Genomic DNA, 18,234 nt, shown 5'->3' on the forward strand with positions numbered 1-18,234 from the left:
CTCATTCAGAGTATTTTCCATTTCAGACATTGTAATTTTTATCCCTGGAAGTGTGACACAGGTCTTTTTTATAGATTCCCATTTTCTACTTAATGTGTGCAATCTTTCCCCCAGTATCTAGAACGTAAAGGGTAAAGTTATAACAACTATTTTAATGCCCTATGAATTTTATCATCTGGATCATTTCTGGGTCAGCTTCTGTTGACGGATTTACCTCCCTTCATTGTAGGTGATATTTTCCTGTTTCTGTTTGCCTCGTGAGTGCTGATCAGATCTAAGACAATGTGAATTTTACCTTGTTGGTGCTGGATATTTTCATAATTTATAAATATTCTAGAGCTTTGTTCTGGGATGCCACTAAGTTACTTAGAAACAGTCTGATTCTTCCAGATCTTGCTTTTAAGCTCTGGTCACCAGTACTAAAGTTGCGTTCAGTATAGGGCTGACTGTGTCCCATCATGAGGCCAAACGCTCTCATATGACCCAATTATGGATGGACGGGACTTAGGAGGCTTCCTACTCTGGATGGTGAGATCAGGAACTACTCCTGGCTCTGCCTGAGCTCCCGGGCATGCTCTCTCTAATGCTTCCAGGTGGTTCTTTGGCCCTGGTCGGTTCCTCAGCTGAAGCCCTGTGGGGCTCTGTAGCTCTGCAGTCCCTGCCCCAAGGTCCTGCCTCCTGGGCCTCCCACACACCAGAGCCATGCCCTCAACTCAAGGGGCAGGCTGGACTCTGCTAGCCCCTACCTGGAGTCCCCCTCCCTGTGCAACAGGTTGGCAACCATGGGGTTCTCCTCATTGGTTTCCTATTTCTCAGGCGTCACTGTCCTTCGTTGTCTGATGTCCAAAGTCTTGAAAACCACTGTTTCACACAATTTGTCTGGCATTTTAGTTACTTCAGGCAGGAGGGTAAATCTGGCTCCTGTTACTCTGTATTGGCTGGAAGCAGTTTATTTAACTGGTCTAAAGCTTCAGATTTCATGTCCAAGTGATGATCCCTATTGTATATGGATTGTGCCTACTGTGTACATGGATTGTGCAAGGTATCTTTATCTATGTATCATGTATTTTAATTTAAGAGAGAGCTACTTACAAATGTCAGCTATCAGTCTCGCTAGAAGAAGAGCATTTAAAAGACAATATTCTAGAGCTTATCCAGTATTCACAGACGTCAGAGCACGTGGTAGGCAGCCCGTAACTCAGTGTGAGCACGTATGTGGAAGGACACTGAGAGAGGCTGGAACAAAATGGGGATTTCAGAGGGAGGCAACATTACTCATTATTGTGCCCAAATCAATCGGGTTTCCTGAGTCCCCACTCTTGGAGGTAAGTATTTCCTCCACACAGACAAACAGTATTTTTGAAGGAGTATTTTAGTTTTTTTTTTTACTCTCCTGACACTGCTAGAAAGTAAAGGAGGTGAATTAACAGTTACTATGCGTTTTCTTTGTGCTGGTTACTTTATACACATTATCGAATACCCGCCTGCCCCCGCCCAAGCTTTATTATGACAATTTTGAAACATACAAAAAACATGAAAGAATTCTACCGGAAACCCCATACAGTAACACTTTACTGTGCATGCCTATTCATGCATCCACCCGTCTGTCTATCCACCCAGCAGTCCATCTTGCTTCTGGAGGTGTCTCAAAGAGAGCTGCAGACATCATAGAGTCTCTCCTAATTCCTTCAACATGCAAATCATCAATTACAGTCAGTATTAGTTCACAGTTCTCTCTTGAGATAAAGTTTACATAAAGTGTATGGACCATAGGCACACCATTCCAAGAGTGTTGACAACTGTAATCCCCGGGGAAGTAGCCTCAAGCCCCTGCCAGTCACCTCCCCCCCCCCCCCCTGCCCCCGTGTCCCCCAGGCAACCATGGGTCTGATTTCTGCCATCAAGATCCGTTCAGTTTGACCTGTTCCAGAATCTCCCGTAACTGGAGCCACAGAGGAGCCATACAACCTGTAGCTGTCATGGGCCTGCTGCTGCCTCTGGTAAGCGGTCAAAGGCCAGCTCCGAAGCCACTAGGGCCATCCCTCCACTGGGAACAGCTGTCCTTATCAACACTCAGCAGGACATGATCTTTTTTTTGGTAAAGATTTATTTATTTACTATTTGAGAGAGAGAGGGAGAGAGAAAGCATGAGCAGGAGGGGCAGACGGAGAGGGAGAGAGAATCCCAAGCAGACTCGCTGCTGAGCAGGGAGCCTGATGCGGGGCTCGATCCCACGACCCTGAGGGCATGACCTGAGCCGAAACCAAGAGTCAGACGCTTAGCCCACTGCACCACCCAGGTGCCCCTCACCAGGACATGATTTTAAATGGCTTTTCAAAGTACATCCTTAATTATTTATAACAACTGCCACTGTCATAATTTGCTAAGTGGACTCTCCACCACAAGGCAGGTGCCGCACCTGCTTCACTCACCACACACAGCCTCACTGCACCAGCACAAGAGTCAAGTTCACACTGCTACTGTGACAACAAATAGCTTTGGGAACGTATTTGATTATTTCCTAAGATTGAGTCTTATTGAGATTACTCAGAGTCATGAACTACTTATTCCATAAGTAGTATAAGTTCATTGCCATATTTTCAGAAAACAAAGGTAAACAAAAGGAAGAAAAAAATCAGCCACAACAGCACCACCCGGACATAACCATTATCATCCGCTGTGTATCTTTACAGTTTTCAGCGTATACATCATTTTTTTTAAACGAAAATAGTTATCATTGAACATGTTTTGTAACTGACATTTTTACTCCACAATGTGCTGTGAGCATTTCTCCACGGGAATAAAAACTCTTCTGTGGAGTAATGTGGCAGAGTTATGGTGGATTTCCCTGAATAAACACATCACAGTTTAACTCAGCTCCTTCACAGCAAATCCTAGTAACATCCCCCCTACAGAGCAGAGACCTCCTAGACACTAAACATGTAACTAGCAATGACTTTTCCTGTCTCTTATTAAAAACAGGGACTCTCAAATGGGATTCTGTCTGCTGCTCTGGCATGTAAAGCTCTGTGCCCCCGCCCCAGAGGACGATACCCCCCACTGCCCCGGGGGATGAGCTGTGTTGGGAAAGTCCAGTGAGGAACGAGGCCGACCTGCTGCACAGTGTTGTGCATTTGCACGAGGGAGGGATCTAGCCCATGGCCTCCCAAGTGAGGCGACAGGGATCTGGTTTCATTATCCCCAAGGCCTATTAGCACTTTTATTTCAGGAGAGAACATTAGTCATCAATCAGAACACCCCAAAATTCTTAGAAGTAGGTGCTCAGCTGTACCCACAGAGCTTGGCTTTGGGTTGTGGGTGCCCCCTCTTTCCACTGTCTGTCCCCTGTTGAGAGCGACCTGTGCTAGGTCGGTGGGTGCCACGAGAGGGTGCAACGAGGGAGAGTGTCATCAGGGCTGCTCAGCCGTGCCTTCAGGGAGGGGTAAGGAGAGTGAAATCTCCTCGGACTGCTCTCTGCTCTGCTGTCCTGAAATGACTTTCATCTTGATGAATCGATAGAAGGCTCAGTTCAGGCGGGGGTCTCCTCTAATGCTAACCCTTCTCTAACGAAAGGTTTCCTGATGTTAAGTGAGAACTTTTCCAAAGATCTCCATGCGTAAAGTTACGGATCCCTACTGGCAGGTCTGGGGCATGGCATTCTTACAAGTATTATCTATTATCATGCTTATATACTTATTTTGTTTTGTTGTTCATATAGCTAAAAATACCTAAAGCAACTGAATTTAAATAATTTTTTAAATATTAGTTTGGCCCTTTGCCAGACACAACTATGAACCAGGCAGAGTAAATGAGTCCTAGAGAAGCCATGAGCAGTCCACACAGGAAGGGTGGGCTGCGGCCTCGCTCCATGTGAGGCACAGCACCAAGGGTCAGGAAAGAGCAGTCTGCTCAGGAGACAGAGAGGGGACAGGAGGTGGAGGGGAGTGAGCGGGCAGGTAAAGAAGGCCCGTCTGAAAGAAGAAGTGGGGCCAAACTGGGGTGGGCACAACCAGATACTTCTCTTCTTTTCCTGGGGCCCTTGGTGCCCACAGTCAGGTGAGAGGTCACATCATCGACTGAGCTCGCTTTCGCACTACCTCTAACATGGACAGAGCATTCTCTCACTAAAGCAAAAATGCCAAAAAAAAAAAATCCTAAACACAACTATAAATATTTTCTCCAAACCCTTCCATATGTTAATTAAGTCTGAAAACTGAGTCATTTGTTTTGAGTACTTTGTGAAAACTTCACCCCAAAACTACTACAAGGGGGAGGTTTTCACCAGGGATGAGAACAGGAAACAAACAGAGTCAGTGTTGCTTAACTGTGAAGGATTTCTGGTGCTTCGCTCCGTTGTGCCCATTAGCATCTATGACCCGCCTCCCTTTGTGTCCACTGCGAACACATCCTACATGCTGGCCAGGAAGCTCAAGTTGAAGAATGAATAAATACAGTGGTAAAAGGTCAGTCATGATCGCAACATGGAAACCCCGTTTAAACTCTAATGCTCGGATCCAACCACACAGTCCTGATTTTCTAAACCCTTCTGGTGAAGCGTCATCTCCCCACTGCCACACTCATCTTGTCAGGCCCTCTGCAACTAAGTGGTGGGTCCCAGCTGCCTAGGAGGGGCAGGCCCCGCCGACTATCAGAGTGCAATGGGCCTGGGGCCCGGTCTCGGCTTGCTCACTCACTAGGGCTGTGGTTCTGCCTGGTCACTTGCCTGTCCCAAGTCACATGCTTCCCGTGCCAAGTGGGGAGAGCCACTCCTGACTCCTACGTCCCGTAGTAAATTCAGGACTACGGCAGCTCAGGCTGGTATAAAAGCCTGGGCAAATGTAAAGTCTGACCTTTTTCCCCACAGGAACCAATTTGAAAAGCATTTTGTATCTTCAAATTCCACAGAAAGTGAATGTCTTCTCCAGCGCACTAAAAGCTAACTGAGTCAGAAAACGTGGCTCCATTCAGTGGAACTCCTTGGAATAGTTAGTGTTTAACAGCCCATTTGGCAATCATTACTTTATTCAGAGCACAGCTGAGGCCCTTTCATGTGAATTTGCTCTATTTGGCCATTTTCCTGGGCAAAGCTGTTAATCGCTACCGTCAATAGAGCACTCCAAGTAAAGCTCTCTCTCCCCAATTTGAGCTCCACTTCCTAGAAGCTATTCTTGAATCTAAACAGAGAAAGCAAGAGTAATTTGCAGGTTCACAGAGTCTCTGATGTAACCCTACGGCTGAGCCATAACTCAGCCAGGTGCCCGAGTGGCCCATGGCCGCAGACAGGGGCCCAAGTGAGGCAAGGCTAGCTGGAGCCCACACTGGTAGCAGCCTGCTGTCTGGCACCTCCCCCCCGCCGCCCCTCCCGGGTCTCCCACATCCGGGCCTTCAGCTTGATGGGCAAAGGCTGAGGCACGCCCTGCAGACCTCACTCTCACACCCTCAGCAGCCCTCCACTGATGCTGGCATGGCCCTGTGCTGGGACTCTGCACACCTTTCCAGCCACTCTAGGTCTTCTACGGCACGTGATAATGTGACAAATACTGCTGGGAACTCTCAGAGGAATGCTACTAGCAAGCAGAACACTGTGCACAACAAGTTGTGGAAGAACAAGGATTACACTGAAAACGGATGCACTCAGGAACAGAAAAACAAGAGAGAAAAATCAACAAAACCAAAAGACATTTTTTGAAAAGATCAACAAAATTGACAACTTTTAGCTCTACTAAGGAAAAAAGAGGGAAAGCTCAAACTACTAAAATCATAAACAAAAGAGGGAACATAACTATCAACCTCATAGAAATAAAAGGGATTATAAGGGAATACTATGAACAACTGGATGCCAATAAATTAGGTAATATCGATGAACAAATTGCTAGAAAGACAAACTACTCAAATTGAATCAAGAAGAAACAGAAAATTCTAAGTGGACCTATAACAAGTGAAGAGACTGAATCAGTAATCAAAACACATCTCACAAAGAAAAGCCCAAGCTTACACTGAGGAATTGTAAAAATGCTTAAAGAATAATTAATACCAATCCTTCAGAAACTCTTCCAAAAAACAGGAGGAAGAAACACTTCTCGACTCATCCTACGAGGCCAGCATTATCCTGATAGCAAAACCAGACAAACACATGACAAGAAAAGAAAACCAAAGACCAATCTCTCTCATGGACACAGAAATCCATGACAAAATACTGGCCAACCGAATCTAGTACCATATAAATAAAAGATTATATAGCACGACCAAGTAGGATTTATCACAGAAACAAAAGGTGGTTCAGCATACAAAAGTCAATCAATACAATACTTCATATTAATAAAGGAAGAAAACGCACAGGATCATCTCAGTAGACGCAGAAAAAGCACTTGACATAATCCAACATTCTTTCATGGAAAAAAAAAACATTCAACAAACTAGGAATAGAAAGGAGCTTCTTCATTCTGAAAAGGGCATCTATAAAAAATGCACAGCTAATATCATTATTTAATGGTGAAAGAATGGATGTTTTCCCCCTAAGATCAGGAACAAAATGAGCAGGTCTGCTCTTGCCACTTTTTAACATGGTAGAGGAGGCTCCCGCCAGGGTAATTAAGTAAGAAAGAGAAGTAAAAGGCATCCAGATAGGAAAGGAATAAGTAAAATTATCTCTATTTGTAGATAACATGATTTTGTATATAAGAAATCCTAAGGAATCCACAAAAAAGTTATTAGAAGAAATAAATAAGTTTAGCAAGTTCTCCAGATCAATATACAGAAACTTATCCTAGCAATGAACAAACTGAAATGGAATTGAGAAGACAATTCCGTTCACAATAGCATCAAAAAGAATAAATTACTTAGAAGTACATTTAACAAAAGTAGTTAAAAAAAAAAAAACAACACATACTCTGAAAACCACACAACTGCCGAAGGAAATTAAAGAAGATCTAAATAAGTGCAAAGATAGCTCATGTTCATGGACTGGAAGATTTACTTCTATGAAGATGGCAAGACTTCCCCCAAGTGATCTACAGATTCACACAATTCCTATAAAAATCCCAGTGGGCCTTTTTTTGCAGAAATTGACAAACTGATCCTAAAATTCATATGGATATGCAAAGGACCCAGAGTAGCCAAAACAATCTTAAAAAAGGAAAATCACTTCCTGATTTTGAAATTTATAACAAAGCTGAATAATCAGGACAATGGGGTACTGGCATAATGATAGACATACAGATCACGGAAATAGAACTAAAGTAAAAAATCCTTAATTTATGATGCATTGATTCTGAAAGCCCTCCAAGTCAATGTAATGGGAAAAGAATAGTCTTTTTTTTTTTTTGGACAGAGAGAGTGTGCACAAGCAAGGGGAGCGGCAGCCAGAGGGAGGAGAGGGAGAAGCAGAGTCCTGCTTCTCCATTCGAGCAAGGAGCCCGATGCGGGGCTCGATCCCAGGACCCTGGGACCACGACCCGAGCCGAAGGCAGACAATTAACCGACTGAGCCACCCAGGTGCCCCCAAAAGAATAGTCTTTTTAATAAATGGTGCTGGTATAATTGGATATCCATGTGTAAAAGAATGAATTTGGACACCTACCTCACACCATATACAAAAATTAACTGAAAATAAATCAAACATCTAAATATAAGGGCTAGGGGGCACCTAGATGGCTCAGTCGATTAAGCGTCTGCCTTCAGCTCAGGCCATGATCCCAGGGTTCTGGGATTGAGTCCTATATTGGGCTCCCTGCTCAGTGGGGAGTCTGCTTCTCCCTCCACTTCTCTTCCTGCCCCCTGCTCGTGTGCTCTCTCTCTCAAATAAATAAAATCTTAAAAAAAAATAAATATAAGGGCTGGAACTATAAGATTTCTAAAAAAAACACAGCTGCAAATCTTCATGACCTTGGATTAGGCAACAGTTGTGCACATGTCATCAAAGGCATATGTAAAGTGTATATCTGATAAGGGTCTAGTATCTAGAATACCTAAAGAACTCTTATAACTCAATAATTAAAAGACAAGAGGCGCTTGGGTGGCTCAGTTGTTAAGTGTCTGCCTTCAGCTCAGGTCATGATCCCAGGGTGCTGGGATCGAGCCCCACGTCAGGCTCCCTGCGCAGCAGGAAGCCTGCTTCTCTCTCTTCCACTCCCCCTGCTTGTGTTCCCTCTCTCGCTGTGTGTCTCTCTGTCAAAGAACTAAATAAAATCTTTAAAAAAAAAATAATTAAAAGACAAACAGCCCAGTTGAAAAATGTATACATAGTTCTCCAAAGAAGATATACAAATGACCAATAAGCACATGAAAAGATCTTCAACATCATTAGTCATTAGGGAAATGCAAGTCAAAACCATGAGATACCATTTTTACACCTATCAGGATGGCTAGAATAAAAACATCGGGCAAGAAAAATTTTTGGTGAGGATGTGGAGAAACTAGAACCCTCATACGTTACTGGTGAGATGTAAAATGATGCAGCCACTGTGGAAAACCATTCATTTGTTCGTTTCATTTTATTTTTAAGTAATTTCTACACCCAATGTGGGCCTCAAACCCACAACCCCGAGATCCAGAGTCATGTGCCCCATAGCTGAGCCAGCCAGCTGCCTCAGGTCCTTAAACATTTAAAACATACATTTACCATCTGACCCTGCAATTCCCTTTAAAGGTATCTACCCAGTGGGACTGAAAATGTAACTCCACACAAATACTCATCCACAAATGTTCACAGCAGCCCACACATGGGTACAACCCGAATGTCCATCATCTGATGAATGGATAAGCAAAATGTCCATCCACACGACGGAATATTATTCAGTCATAAAAAGGAACGAAGTACTGATACATACTACAACATGCTACAGTGCTTATAACGGTGATGCTAAGGGAAAGACGGCAGACAAAGGCAGCCATGTACTGTACGATTCCATTTATGTAAAACAGGCAAATCCAGGAGCAGGCAAAGGCATAAACAGAGAAAGGAGATGAATGGCTGAGGGAACTGGAGGTTCCAGGAGAAAAGGGAGTAACTACTAATAAGTATGGGTTTTCTTTTTGGGGTGATGAGAAAGTTCTGGAAATGGACAGTAGTGATTGTTGCTCAACTTTGTGACTATACTAAAAACCCCTGAATTATACACTATGAAAAAGGTTAATTAAAACTCTTTTTTTGTTTGTTTGTTGTTGTTTTCCAGGCTTCCCGCTGAGCAAGGAGCTCGATGCGGGACTCAATCCCAGGACCCTGGGATCATGACCTGAGCTGAAGACAGACGCTTCACCCACTGAGCCCCCCAGGCAGCCCACTTTTTTTTTTTTTTAAGTAGGCTCTATGCCTAGGGTGGAGCCCAACACGGGACTTGAACTCACGACGCTGAGCTCAAGAGTCAGACGCTTCACTGACTGAGCTACCCAGGCACCCCTGAATTATAACTCTTAAAGGAATTAATATAAAGCTCTTAGAAAAAAAAAAGGAATGTGTTAGCAATGACGTATCAAAGGGCTCAGGTAATAAGAAGGTGGCTTGCATAAAAAGAATTTCAGAATGATAATGACACAAGCCACCCACTGGCCTGTCTCTCATCACCATGACCCAGCAATGTGCAGCAATGCCAGTGACCGTGGGCTCCCCTCTGCCGGGTGGCCTGCTCCTGCCGTGCTGTTCTTAGTGCAGCACTGTACGCAGAGAAGGGAGCGTGCATCCTAGTTCAGTACGTGTGACCTCGAGTTTGCACCGTGCTTTCTGATCCACGAGATGCCGTCCCTGACATTATTCTACTCACTCTTCCCTCAATCCCATGAGGGAGGAAGACCTACCAGTGAGGACACGGAGTCTCTCTGGGGCCATGACCGCTAACTGGCGGCCTGCAAGAACTCTGACCTGACCCCGGGTTCCACTGTAGGGCCTCCCAGCACACACCCCACGTCTGATGGGAGAACTGGCCCTGCGCCTTGCTCCTCGATTTCTGTTGCCCCATCCCTGGGGGTTCACGATGTCCAAAATGTGGATGATCATGAACACAGGCATTTACTCAAATGCTTGATTTCCTGCCTGTCTCCATTCAAGCATTTGTTTGCCCTGCTGCCGCCTCTGCAGATGGCAACGTTTTTTTTTTTCCAGGATTTATTTATTTATTTTTAAATATTTTATTTATTTATTTCACAGAGAGAGAAACACAGCGAGAGAGGGAACACAAGCAGGGGGGAGTGGGAGAGAGAGAAGCAGGCTTCCCGTGGAGTAGGGAGCCCGATGCGGGGCTCTGTCCCAGGACCCTGGGACCATGCCCTGAGCCGAAGGCAGATGCTTAACAACTGAGCCACCCAGGGCCCCGAGGTTTTATTTATTTGAGAGAGAGTGAGCCTGAGCATTAGCAGGGGGAGGGGCAGAGGGAGAGGGAGAAGCAGGCTTCCCGCCGAGCAGGGAGCCCGATGCGGGGCTCGATCCCAGGACCCTGGGATCATGACTTGAGCCAAAGGCAGACGCTTAACAACTGAGCCACCCAGGCACCCCGTGACTTTTAATTTCTTTGCTATACTTTTGGGTATGTTTGATTTTAATTTTATTTATTTATTTTTAAGTAAGCTCTATGCCCAGCATGGGGCTTGAACTCACGACCCTGAGATCAAGAGTTGCATGCTCCACCGACTGAGCCAGCCAGGTGACCGAATTTTTTTTTTTTTTTTAAAAACAATGTTCGTTTTGTAAAAAGTTAAACATTTTGAGAGGAAAAAAAAACCTCTCAAGAGTGCTGACTGAGATCATCTTTAACGATGTGTTCAGTTGAAATTCCACGACTGGGATGTCAATGAGTGAGCACACGCTGGGGGCATACCCTGTTCCCGGGACACACACCTCTGCCCCCACTTGCTGGGAGGCCTACACAAGCAGGTGCAGCCCCGTCGCCAGGAACCACACTCTGGCACTTATCTCATGGAGAAGCAGCTTGCTATCAGTTCGGTGTTGCTTACCTGGACAGGTGGCTCAATCATTATCCAGGCCGGAAGCATCAGACTGGGATTGAGAGGCTGGGTCCCCACTCGGAAGTAAACCCCACCCCTGGAATCACAGGCCCAGATGTGCTGATTGCCACAGGCCAAGCTTGTCAGTTTTACAGCTCCTGTAGACAAATAAAGGAAAAGTCCACACACTAATTACTTTTGTAAAATGACGAATCCTTCATTTAATCTATGGACTTTGGTTTTATCCTTCAAAGGAAGAGGGTGAGGCTGCACTCGCAGTCGCCCCTGTTGTCTGAGGGCAGCACAGCTTAGGGGGGTTGGCGAGGCCTCCGGCTGCCCTGCCACCTGCCAGGCGCCACGCGGAGGCTCGCCTGCCCCACAGGCGAAGCAGTCAGGACGCTGTCAGCACGGGGCCCCAAGCCAAGAAACGCAGGGTTAATATCTGTGTGCGCCTCATCATTAGCTTCAGCACGTAAGCGCATACCACCAGCAAATTCTGCCTCTGGGGAGAGGAACTCCTCTTTATCGGGAATCCTGACCCTGAGAATTCATATGAAGTAGCTAAATCTCCTAGAATCTTCATGTTTCTGTTCACATTTCTCCTGGTTGATTAAACCAATTTTAAGAGAAAAGGAAACGGGAGGAGGCTTTAAGGAGAAATTACACTTGATTAATAGTCCACCTGGCAAAAAGAACAGCCAAGAGTAACCGAGCAGCTGCTGTGGGACAGGGAGCAGCTAAGTCTGACAGCCGCACTTCAAGCCCTGCGCCAGTGACGCAAGGTGACTACTAGCTCCGGTCACACTCGAGGTCGTCGGGACTCAGGCACGAAGACTTGCCCCAGGTCCCAGGGCGAGGATGTGGCTAAGCCAGGAGGCAAAGGTCTGAACCCAGGCCAGCCTGACTCCTCCACACCAGCCATCTGCCCTCTGGGACTCCAGTGAATGCACAGATCGGATGTTCAGTTCAGTCAGTTTTGACAGATGAATGACCCCAGGGAACCAACATCCTGTCAAGTTATAAAACATTTTCATCACCCCGGGAAGTTCCCTTGGGCCCCTTCATGTCAATCCCCTTGGTTCCGAGGCACCACTTTTCTGATTTCTATCACCATGGGTTACTTCAGTCTGGTCTAGAGGTCCATATAAATAATCATAGGCAGGCTCTCTCTGGGCTGTGGCTCTGTCACTCCGTGGAACGTGTGCAGGTTTCGTCCCCAGTGTCACTTCTTTATGTTGTGAGCATTACTCCACTGCATGCCAATACTGCAGTCTACCCAGCCACCTGGCAATGGACATCTGGGCCGTGTCCACTTCCTGCTATTAGGAGTGAAGCTGCTACAGTCACTCCTGTAGAAGACTTTTTGATGAGCATGTATTGTTTTTCTCGAATGGTACCTAGGGATGAAGTGCAGGGCCACAGGGTGGGTGTACACTTGCCATCCTGCACACCCACCAGCTGTGCAAGCCGCTGCCCACACCCTTACCAACACCTGGTCTTGCCACCTTTTTCACATCAGCCATTCTAGGAAGTGTGAAGAGGTATCTCGTCATGGTTTTAACTTGCATTTCCCTGGTAACTAATGATGCTGAGAATCTTTTAATGTGCTTATGGGGCATAACTTGCTTATGGGGTATATCTTCTTTTGTGAATGCCTATTCAAGCCTCTTGCCCATTTTTTAAATTGAATGGTCTGTCTTTTGATGACTGAGTTAGAGGCTTTTTTTTTGTATATTCTGGATATGAGTCTTTTTGTCAGACATACACTTTATGCCTCTTTTCTCCCAGTCCGTGGCTTGCCTTTTAACTTTCTTGAGTGTTTTTTGTGGAGTTTGTAATTGCAGTGGGTCATTCTGACTTTAAAGCAGGGGGAGAAGGTGGCACAGCTACGTCCCATGGCCGTGCTCCTGTCGGCCAGCTCACAGTTGTCCCTGGGAGTGGATGGCAGCCCACAGATCTGTGCTGAAGCCCAGGCACGGACCCTGCTACGCGGAAATCCTGTCAGGTGCCTTCAGTTAGGACACCAGCTGGAAAGTATTCACTGACCACTACACAAACAATTCTCGGTATTCCTTTGTGCATGCACTGAAGTTAACTGTAGTTTTTCCTTCCTTACTCTTTTATACAATATCTTACCAAGGAGTTTGAATGGACTTCCTAGAGCTCTAACATTACATAGTGAAAGACTGGTACCAATCAAAATACACTACCTTCAGCAGTAAATTACAGAAATAGCTGAGAAACAAATGCTAATTTTAAAATGTTAAATGGAAATTAATTTTATGCTGGAGTCTTCAATCTGCCCTACTAGAAACTCTAGGCAATACTGGATGGTGAGAACAGTTACATGGGGACAAAGATACACCGGGCCAGCATCTCCAATAGCAGTGACTAACACCACTGCCACCAGAAAACACAGTTCATATTACAGGAATATTCTTTCAGGACAAAAGTAAAGGCAACTAGAATACACATGTCAGTATAGATAATAGCTTAATTCGGAACTGAAGAGACAGGTCAAAGAAGAAAACGTTTAACTGAAGGCTGCAGTTTCCCACCTCACAGAGGGCCCCCCAGGTTACCTGAATACAGACAGTTCATGAGACTGCTCTGCAGAGATGGTTAGGACAGGGGGAGAGACTCCTGAGCCCTCCCCAAACACTCTATACTGCCCTTCGGTCCCTGCGAGTTAGATGGGGCCCGTGGCTAGTCAGGACAATGGGCTGTGACAGGCAGAAGCGATCTGCCCCTTCTGCACTGAAGCATAAAAGAGCCGGCAAAGGGTCTTTCAGCTGTCCCCTGCTATGGTGACCAACACAGTGAAGCCACAGAGCTCAGCAGCAGGACCAGCAAACTGCCACCCAAGGGACACAATCCTAAGAGACTAGGAGCCAAAGGTTGAGAGCCAACTTTGTGGCAGCAGGGAAGCAACATTATATGAAGTCGCTGATATTCTGGGACCATTACTACGTTACCAGCCTGATGAACAGAGACACACTACAATTTTCTTGCCTTTCCCTGTTGTTTTTTCTATTTATTACTTTATTCAACAGAGGAGACACTTTCCCTTTAGGATTATTTTTCAACATATATTTTAGGACAAAATAACATTTATTTGGTGTTTTATCATTTATAAAACACTTTTCTGCATAAATTACTGCCTAATATATTCCTCTTTGTTATCTAAGGGCAAAAACTGACACTAGATATTTCCTTATTAAATGCTGCGACCAGACAAATTAAATTACAAATTGCATTAGTTTGCTAAACATTCCAAGGTCTGACAGAATGCATATTTATGTTTTATGTATACTGGGAAATGAAATGTTATCAGCATCTTAAATATCTGCTAAATGATGCAAATTTTCTTCTAAAAACTAGGACTGTAATAGATCACAAAACTCCATATTCAGTCTCTAAAGCTGGGTTCAGCAGACAGACATTTTATTTATTTTTTTGTTTTTGTTTTATTATTTTTTTAAAGATTTTATTTATTCATTCATGAGAGACAGAGAGTGAGAGAGACAGAGGGAGACAGAGGGAGAAGCAGGCTCCCCCAAGGAGCAGGGAGCCCGATGCAGGACTCAATCCCAGGACCCTGGGATCATGACCTAAGCTGAAGGCAGACGCTTAACCATCTGAGCCACCCAGGAGCCCCTGTTTTTTTTTTTTTGAAAAGATTTTATTTATTTATTTGACAGAGGGAGACACAGTGAGAGAGGAAGCATAAGCAGGGGGAGTGGGAGAGGGAGCCTGATGTGGGGCTCCATCCCAGGACCCTGGGATCATGACCTGAGCTGAAGGCAGACGCCTAATGACTGAGCCACCCAGGAGCCCCGGTAGATAAACATTTTAGAATTCTCTTAATTTAATCTCTAAGCAGCAACTGACATGGTAATTTGAATAGGGGCAGAAAAGAGTGATGTTAGGTCTTAAGAAAGAAACGAAGGTAGAAATCACATTCATGACTTGATACTTTGCAAAAGTCATCCATGAAACTGAAATTTTTTTTTTAAGATTTTATTTATTTATTTGAGAGAGAGAGTGAGAATGAGTGGTGGGGAGGGGCAGAGGGAGAGGGAGAAGCAGGCTCCCCACTGAACAGGGAGCCTGGGAGGTCCTCCCTGCTCTGTCCTTCCCCTGGCTCTGGGATCCAGGACACCGGGATCACTACCTGAGCTGAAGAGAGAGCCACCCAGGTACCCCAAAACCGAAATTTCTGCTTGCAATGTAAAAGCTGGTGACATTCCAGACTTTACAAGAACCTGGCATGGCTGGCATGAGGTGGGCCGCTTTCCATGGTGAGCACCGGGAAGATAGGCTTTCATGTCTCATGTCTGTGATGTCAGGATACTTGTTAAGAAGAGGCCAGGACTGCAGAGAGCAGCACAGATAAATCACATCCCGGAGCAAGATGGTGGCAACTTGTAGGTAGATTAACCAATTATCGTTCTCACACCTGCCTGTTAGGCAGTTTTATTACTGATTATCAGTATCAAGGCCAAAGACAGGATCAAAACTCGTAGCCTGGGGTGCCTGGATGGCTCAGTCAGTTGTCTGCCTTCAGCTCAGGTCGTGATCCTAGGGTTCTGGGATCGAGTCCCGCATTGGGCTCCTTGCTCAGCAGGGAGCCTTTGCTTCTTCTCCCTCTGCCTGCCCCTCCCCCTGCTGTGCTCTCTCTCTCTCTCTCTGACAAATAAATAAAATCCCTAAAACAAACAAAAACTAAAAAAAACCTCGTATCCCAGAATTACTTAGAAATGGGAGTTACCAGTAACAACCAGTTTCCCTGACGGTCTGCTTTCCCACTGGGCAAGATGTGGCCAAGCAAGTGGACCGCCTCTGTCTGCAGACACCACACGGGGTCAGCCTGAAAGGGCAGCTGTGACAGAACAGGAGCAGGGCACTCAGGGCACGGGGGTGGGGGGGGGTGGTGGGGAGGGAAGAGGCAAGCCTCCCGAGGGAATGCGGACTGAAGGAAGCCGGGGGTGGGGCGGGGGACAGTCTCGGCGGAGGCCTAAAGGAAGAGCTGGGGGAAGGACAAAGCAGGGAGGACATTCTAGGCCGTGGCAAGACAAGGGCAAGGAAGGCCAGGCCAGGCTGCGATGGCCTTGGGGGCCACCCTGAAGGCGGCGCACTGTGGCGCTCTCTCATGCTGAGGGTTCTTCTCAGGAAGATAGCTCTGGCCACCGTGGGAAAGGTGGGCACACTACTGCGTGGGGGGAGGGGAGCAGGGAGAAGAGCCTCAGAGACCCCATGGGGTAGATGGAAGAGACAGTGCTAAGGCACTGGCCCCAAACAGCCACAGGGGATTCTGCCCTTTCCAGAAGAATTCAATGGGAGAAGAAGAGCGAAATCAGGAAAAGGAGTACATTTGGGAACGAGAAGTTTCATGTTGAACAAAATCCTCACATGCAGAGTCATAGTCCTGAAAGGCTGTGCACCCACCATGGCCAATGAAGCATCCCAGTTAATCCCAGATAAGTAATTCAAGGCAGCATGAACGCTACCTCGATCACCACCCTTTCTATTCACTACTGTTTGATGCCTGCTGCCTTATGACAACGGCCATGGCCGCTCCCACGTGGGGCCCTGGGTGCAAAGCACACAGCTGAACTTAAAATCTTCACCCCCTCATTTAGATACCAATTTATTTATTTATATTTTTAAAAGATTTTATTTATTTATTTGACAGAGAGAGACACAGTGAGAGAGGGAACACTAGCGGGGGCGCGGGAGAGGGAGAAGCAGACTTCCCGCTGAGCAGGGAGCCCGATGTGGGGCTCGATCCCAGGACCCTGGGATCATGACCTGAGCCGAAGGCAGATGCTTAACGACTGAGCCACCCAGGCGCCCCTAGATAATAATTTAAAAAGCCACCTGATTCACCTGTTTGCCCCACAGGCTACAAAGACCACCCTGGAGAGAGCCCAGCAACACAACACCTGGTGGTCCTTGCCTGCCTGTTACCCTCCCCCTCCCGGCACAGTGGGAGGCCAGCACCTTTCCTACCTCACCCTGTCCACCTCCTCTGCCCAACACGAACCCTACCAACTCAGGACGTGCTGTGTTCTTCTACATTTAGAAAATGGGGAAAGGATTCTTTCTCCATCATTTCAGTGTCTGCTAGCAACCGAGATAAATAAACAAAATCTAGAGCTCAGACTAAGAAAGGCAGTGTTTCCCACAATCACCCCACCAGGCACATGGTTAGACAGCCCCCACCAGCCTGGGGAGCGATGCAGCTAGCGCTGGCTCGGAAGGGACCCCGCCTAGGACACCTGCCCAAGAAGCTCATGTTGATCCCGGATGCTTCCTTGCATCATCCCTCTGCGGTGGGGACTGCTGTTCCCATTAGGATTGAGGTTTAAATAAGGGAACCCAGCAGCTCACCCAGGATCCTGGAGCCTGCCCAGGATCAGGTCTCTTAAACTGAGCCTTCATCCCACCAAAGCGGAGTTTCTCCCCTGGAAAGAATGGCCACCCCACTGAAGCCCAAATGGGCACCTCAGAGATCTGCAGGAGTCTAGCCAGCTAGCCAGTGCTGGGAGGACTGATCTGGAAGGGAGACGTGAGCTGTGGGCCCAGTGCCTGTAGGCCTGGGCAGAGCTGGTTCCGACTCCATGCAGCCTGGCAGCACGCCATCTACTCGGCACCCACCGCAGCACATGGTGTCCTCTGAGAGACACGGAGGGGGTGCTGCAGGGAAACAGCTCTGCCTCTCACCCAGACTGTTCAGAAGAGCAAGGCCTCCCACAGGCCTAGAGATTCAGTCGCGGGAGGGCACAAACTGTGCCCTGGCCTTCTGACCTCCAGAAGGAACTGGCAGCATCTCCCAAACTGGCCTGGTTGGGGCTGCTAGAGAAAGGCTCCAGCCAGATCTCTGGATGGTGGCAAGGCTTCCCAGGGCATGCAGGAGGGTCCCCCATCACCAGCACTCAGGGCCATGAGCAGCCACAGCTTTGTCCGTTTGGTCACTGTCAGTAATGGTGGCTGGTAAATACTCTCAAAAGCTGGAAGGGGATGGCCCCGGTGCTCGGATTAGGTACAAAAGACAGTGTACGAGGCCAAAAGCATAAGTCATCAAAATGACCCTGGAAAATTCCTATTTTTAGTATATGTGCTGCTGAACTAAGCACGACCCTGGACTATTCCCAGCTTTGGAACAGTTTGCTTCTTCAGTTGAGAGCCAACCTCCCCCTTATTTAAGTTGGATTATATCTGGCGGCTTGCTAGCCAAAAGAACAATGATCTTTCTATATAGCACCTTACAGGAGCCACATGAGCTGAAGAGCAGCT

General features: G+C 46.7%; 1 protein-coding gene across 7 annotated transcripts in view; it reads right to left on the bottom strand.

Annotated features, from left to right (window-relative positions):
* Positions 1–18,234, bottom strand: part of TECPR2 (tectonin beta-propeller repeat containing 2) — a 102,007-nt gene that overhangs the window by 23,658 nt on the left and 60,115 nt on the right. For all 7 annotated transcript variants that reach the window (XR_004820159.1, XR_004820158.1, XM_027572053.2 and 4 more), the window contains one exon: positions 10,945–11,093. Coding sequence is in view for 5 of the 7 variants with exons in the window: in XM_027572053.2 (XP_027427854.2) it covers positions 10,945–11,093 (149 nt within the window). In the remaining 2 variants the exon portion in view is untranslated. The remainder of the gene's footprint in view (positions 1–10,944; positions 11,094–18,234) is intronic.

Source organism: Zalophus californianus, chromosome 6, assembly GCF_009762305.2.
Source record: "Zalophus californianus isolate mZalCal1 chromosome 6, mZalCal1.pri.v2, whole genome shotgun sequence".
Classification (NCBI taxonomy): Eukaryota; Metazoa; Chordata; class Mammalia; order Carnivora; family Otariidae; genus Zalophus; species Zalophus californianus.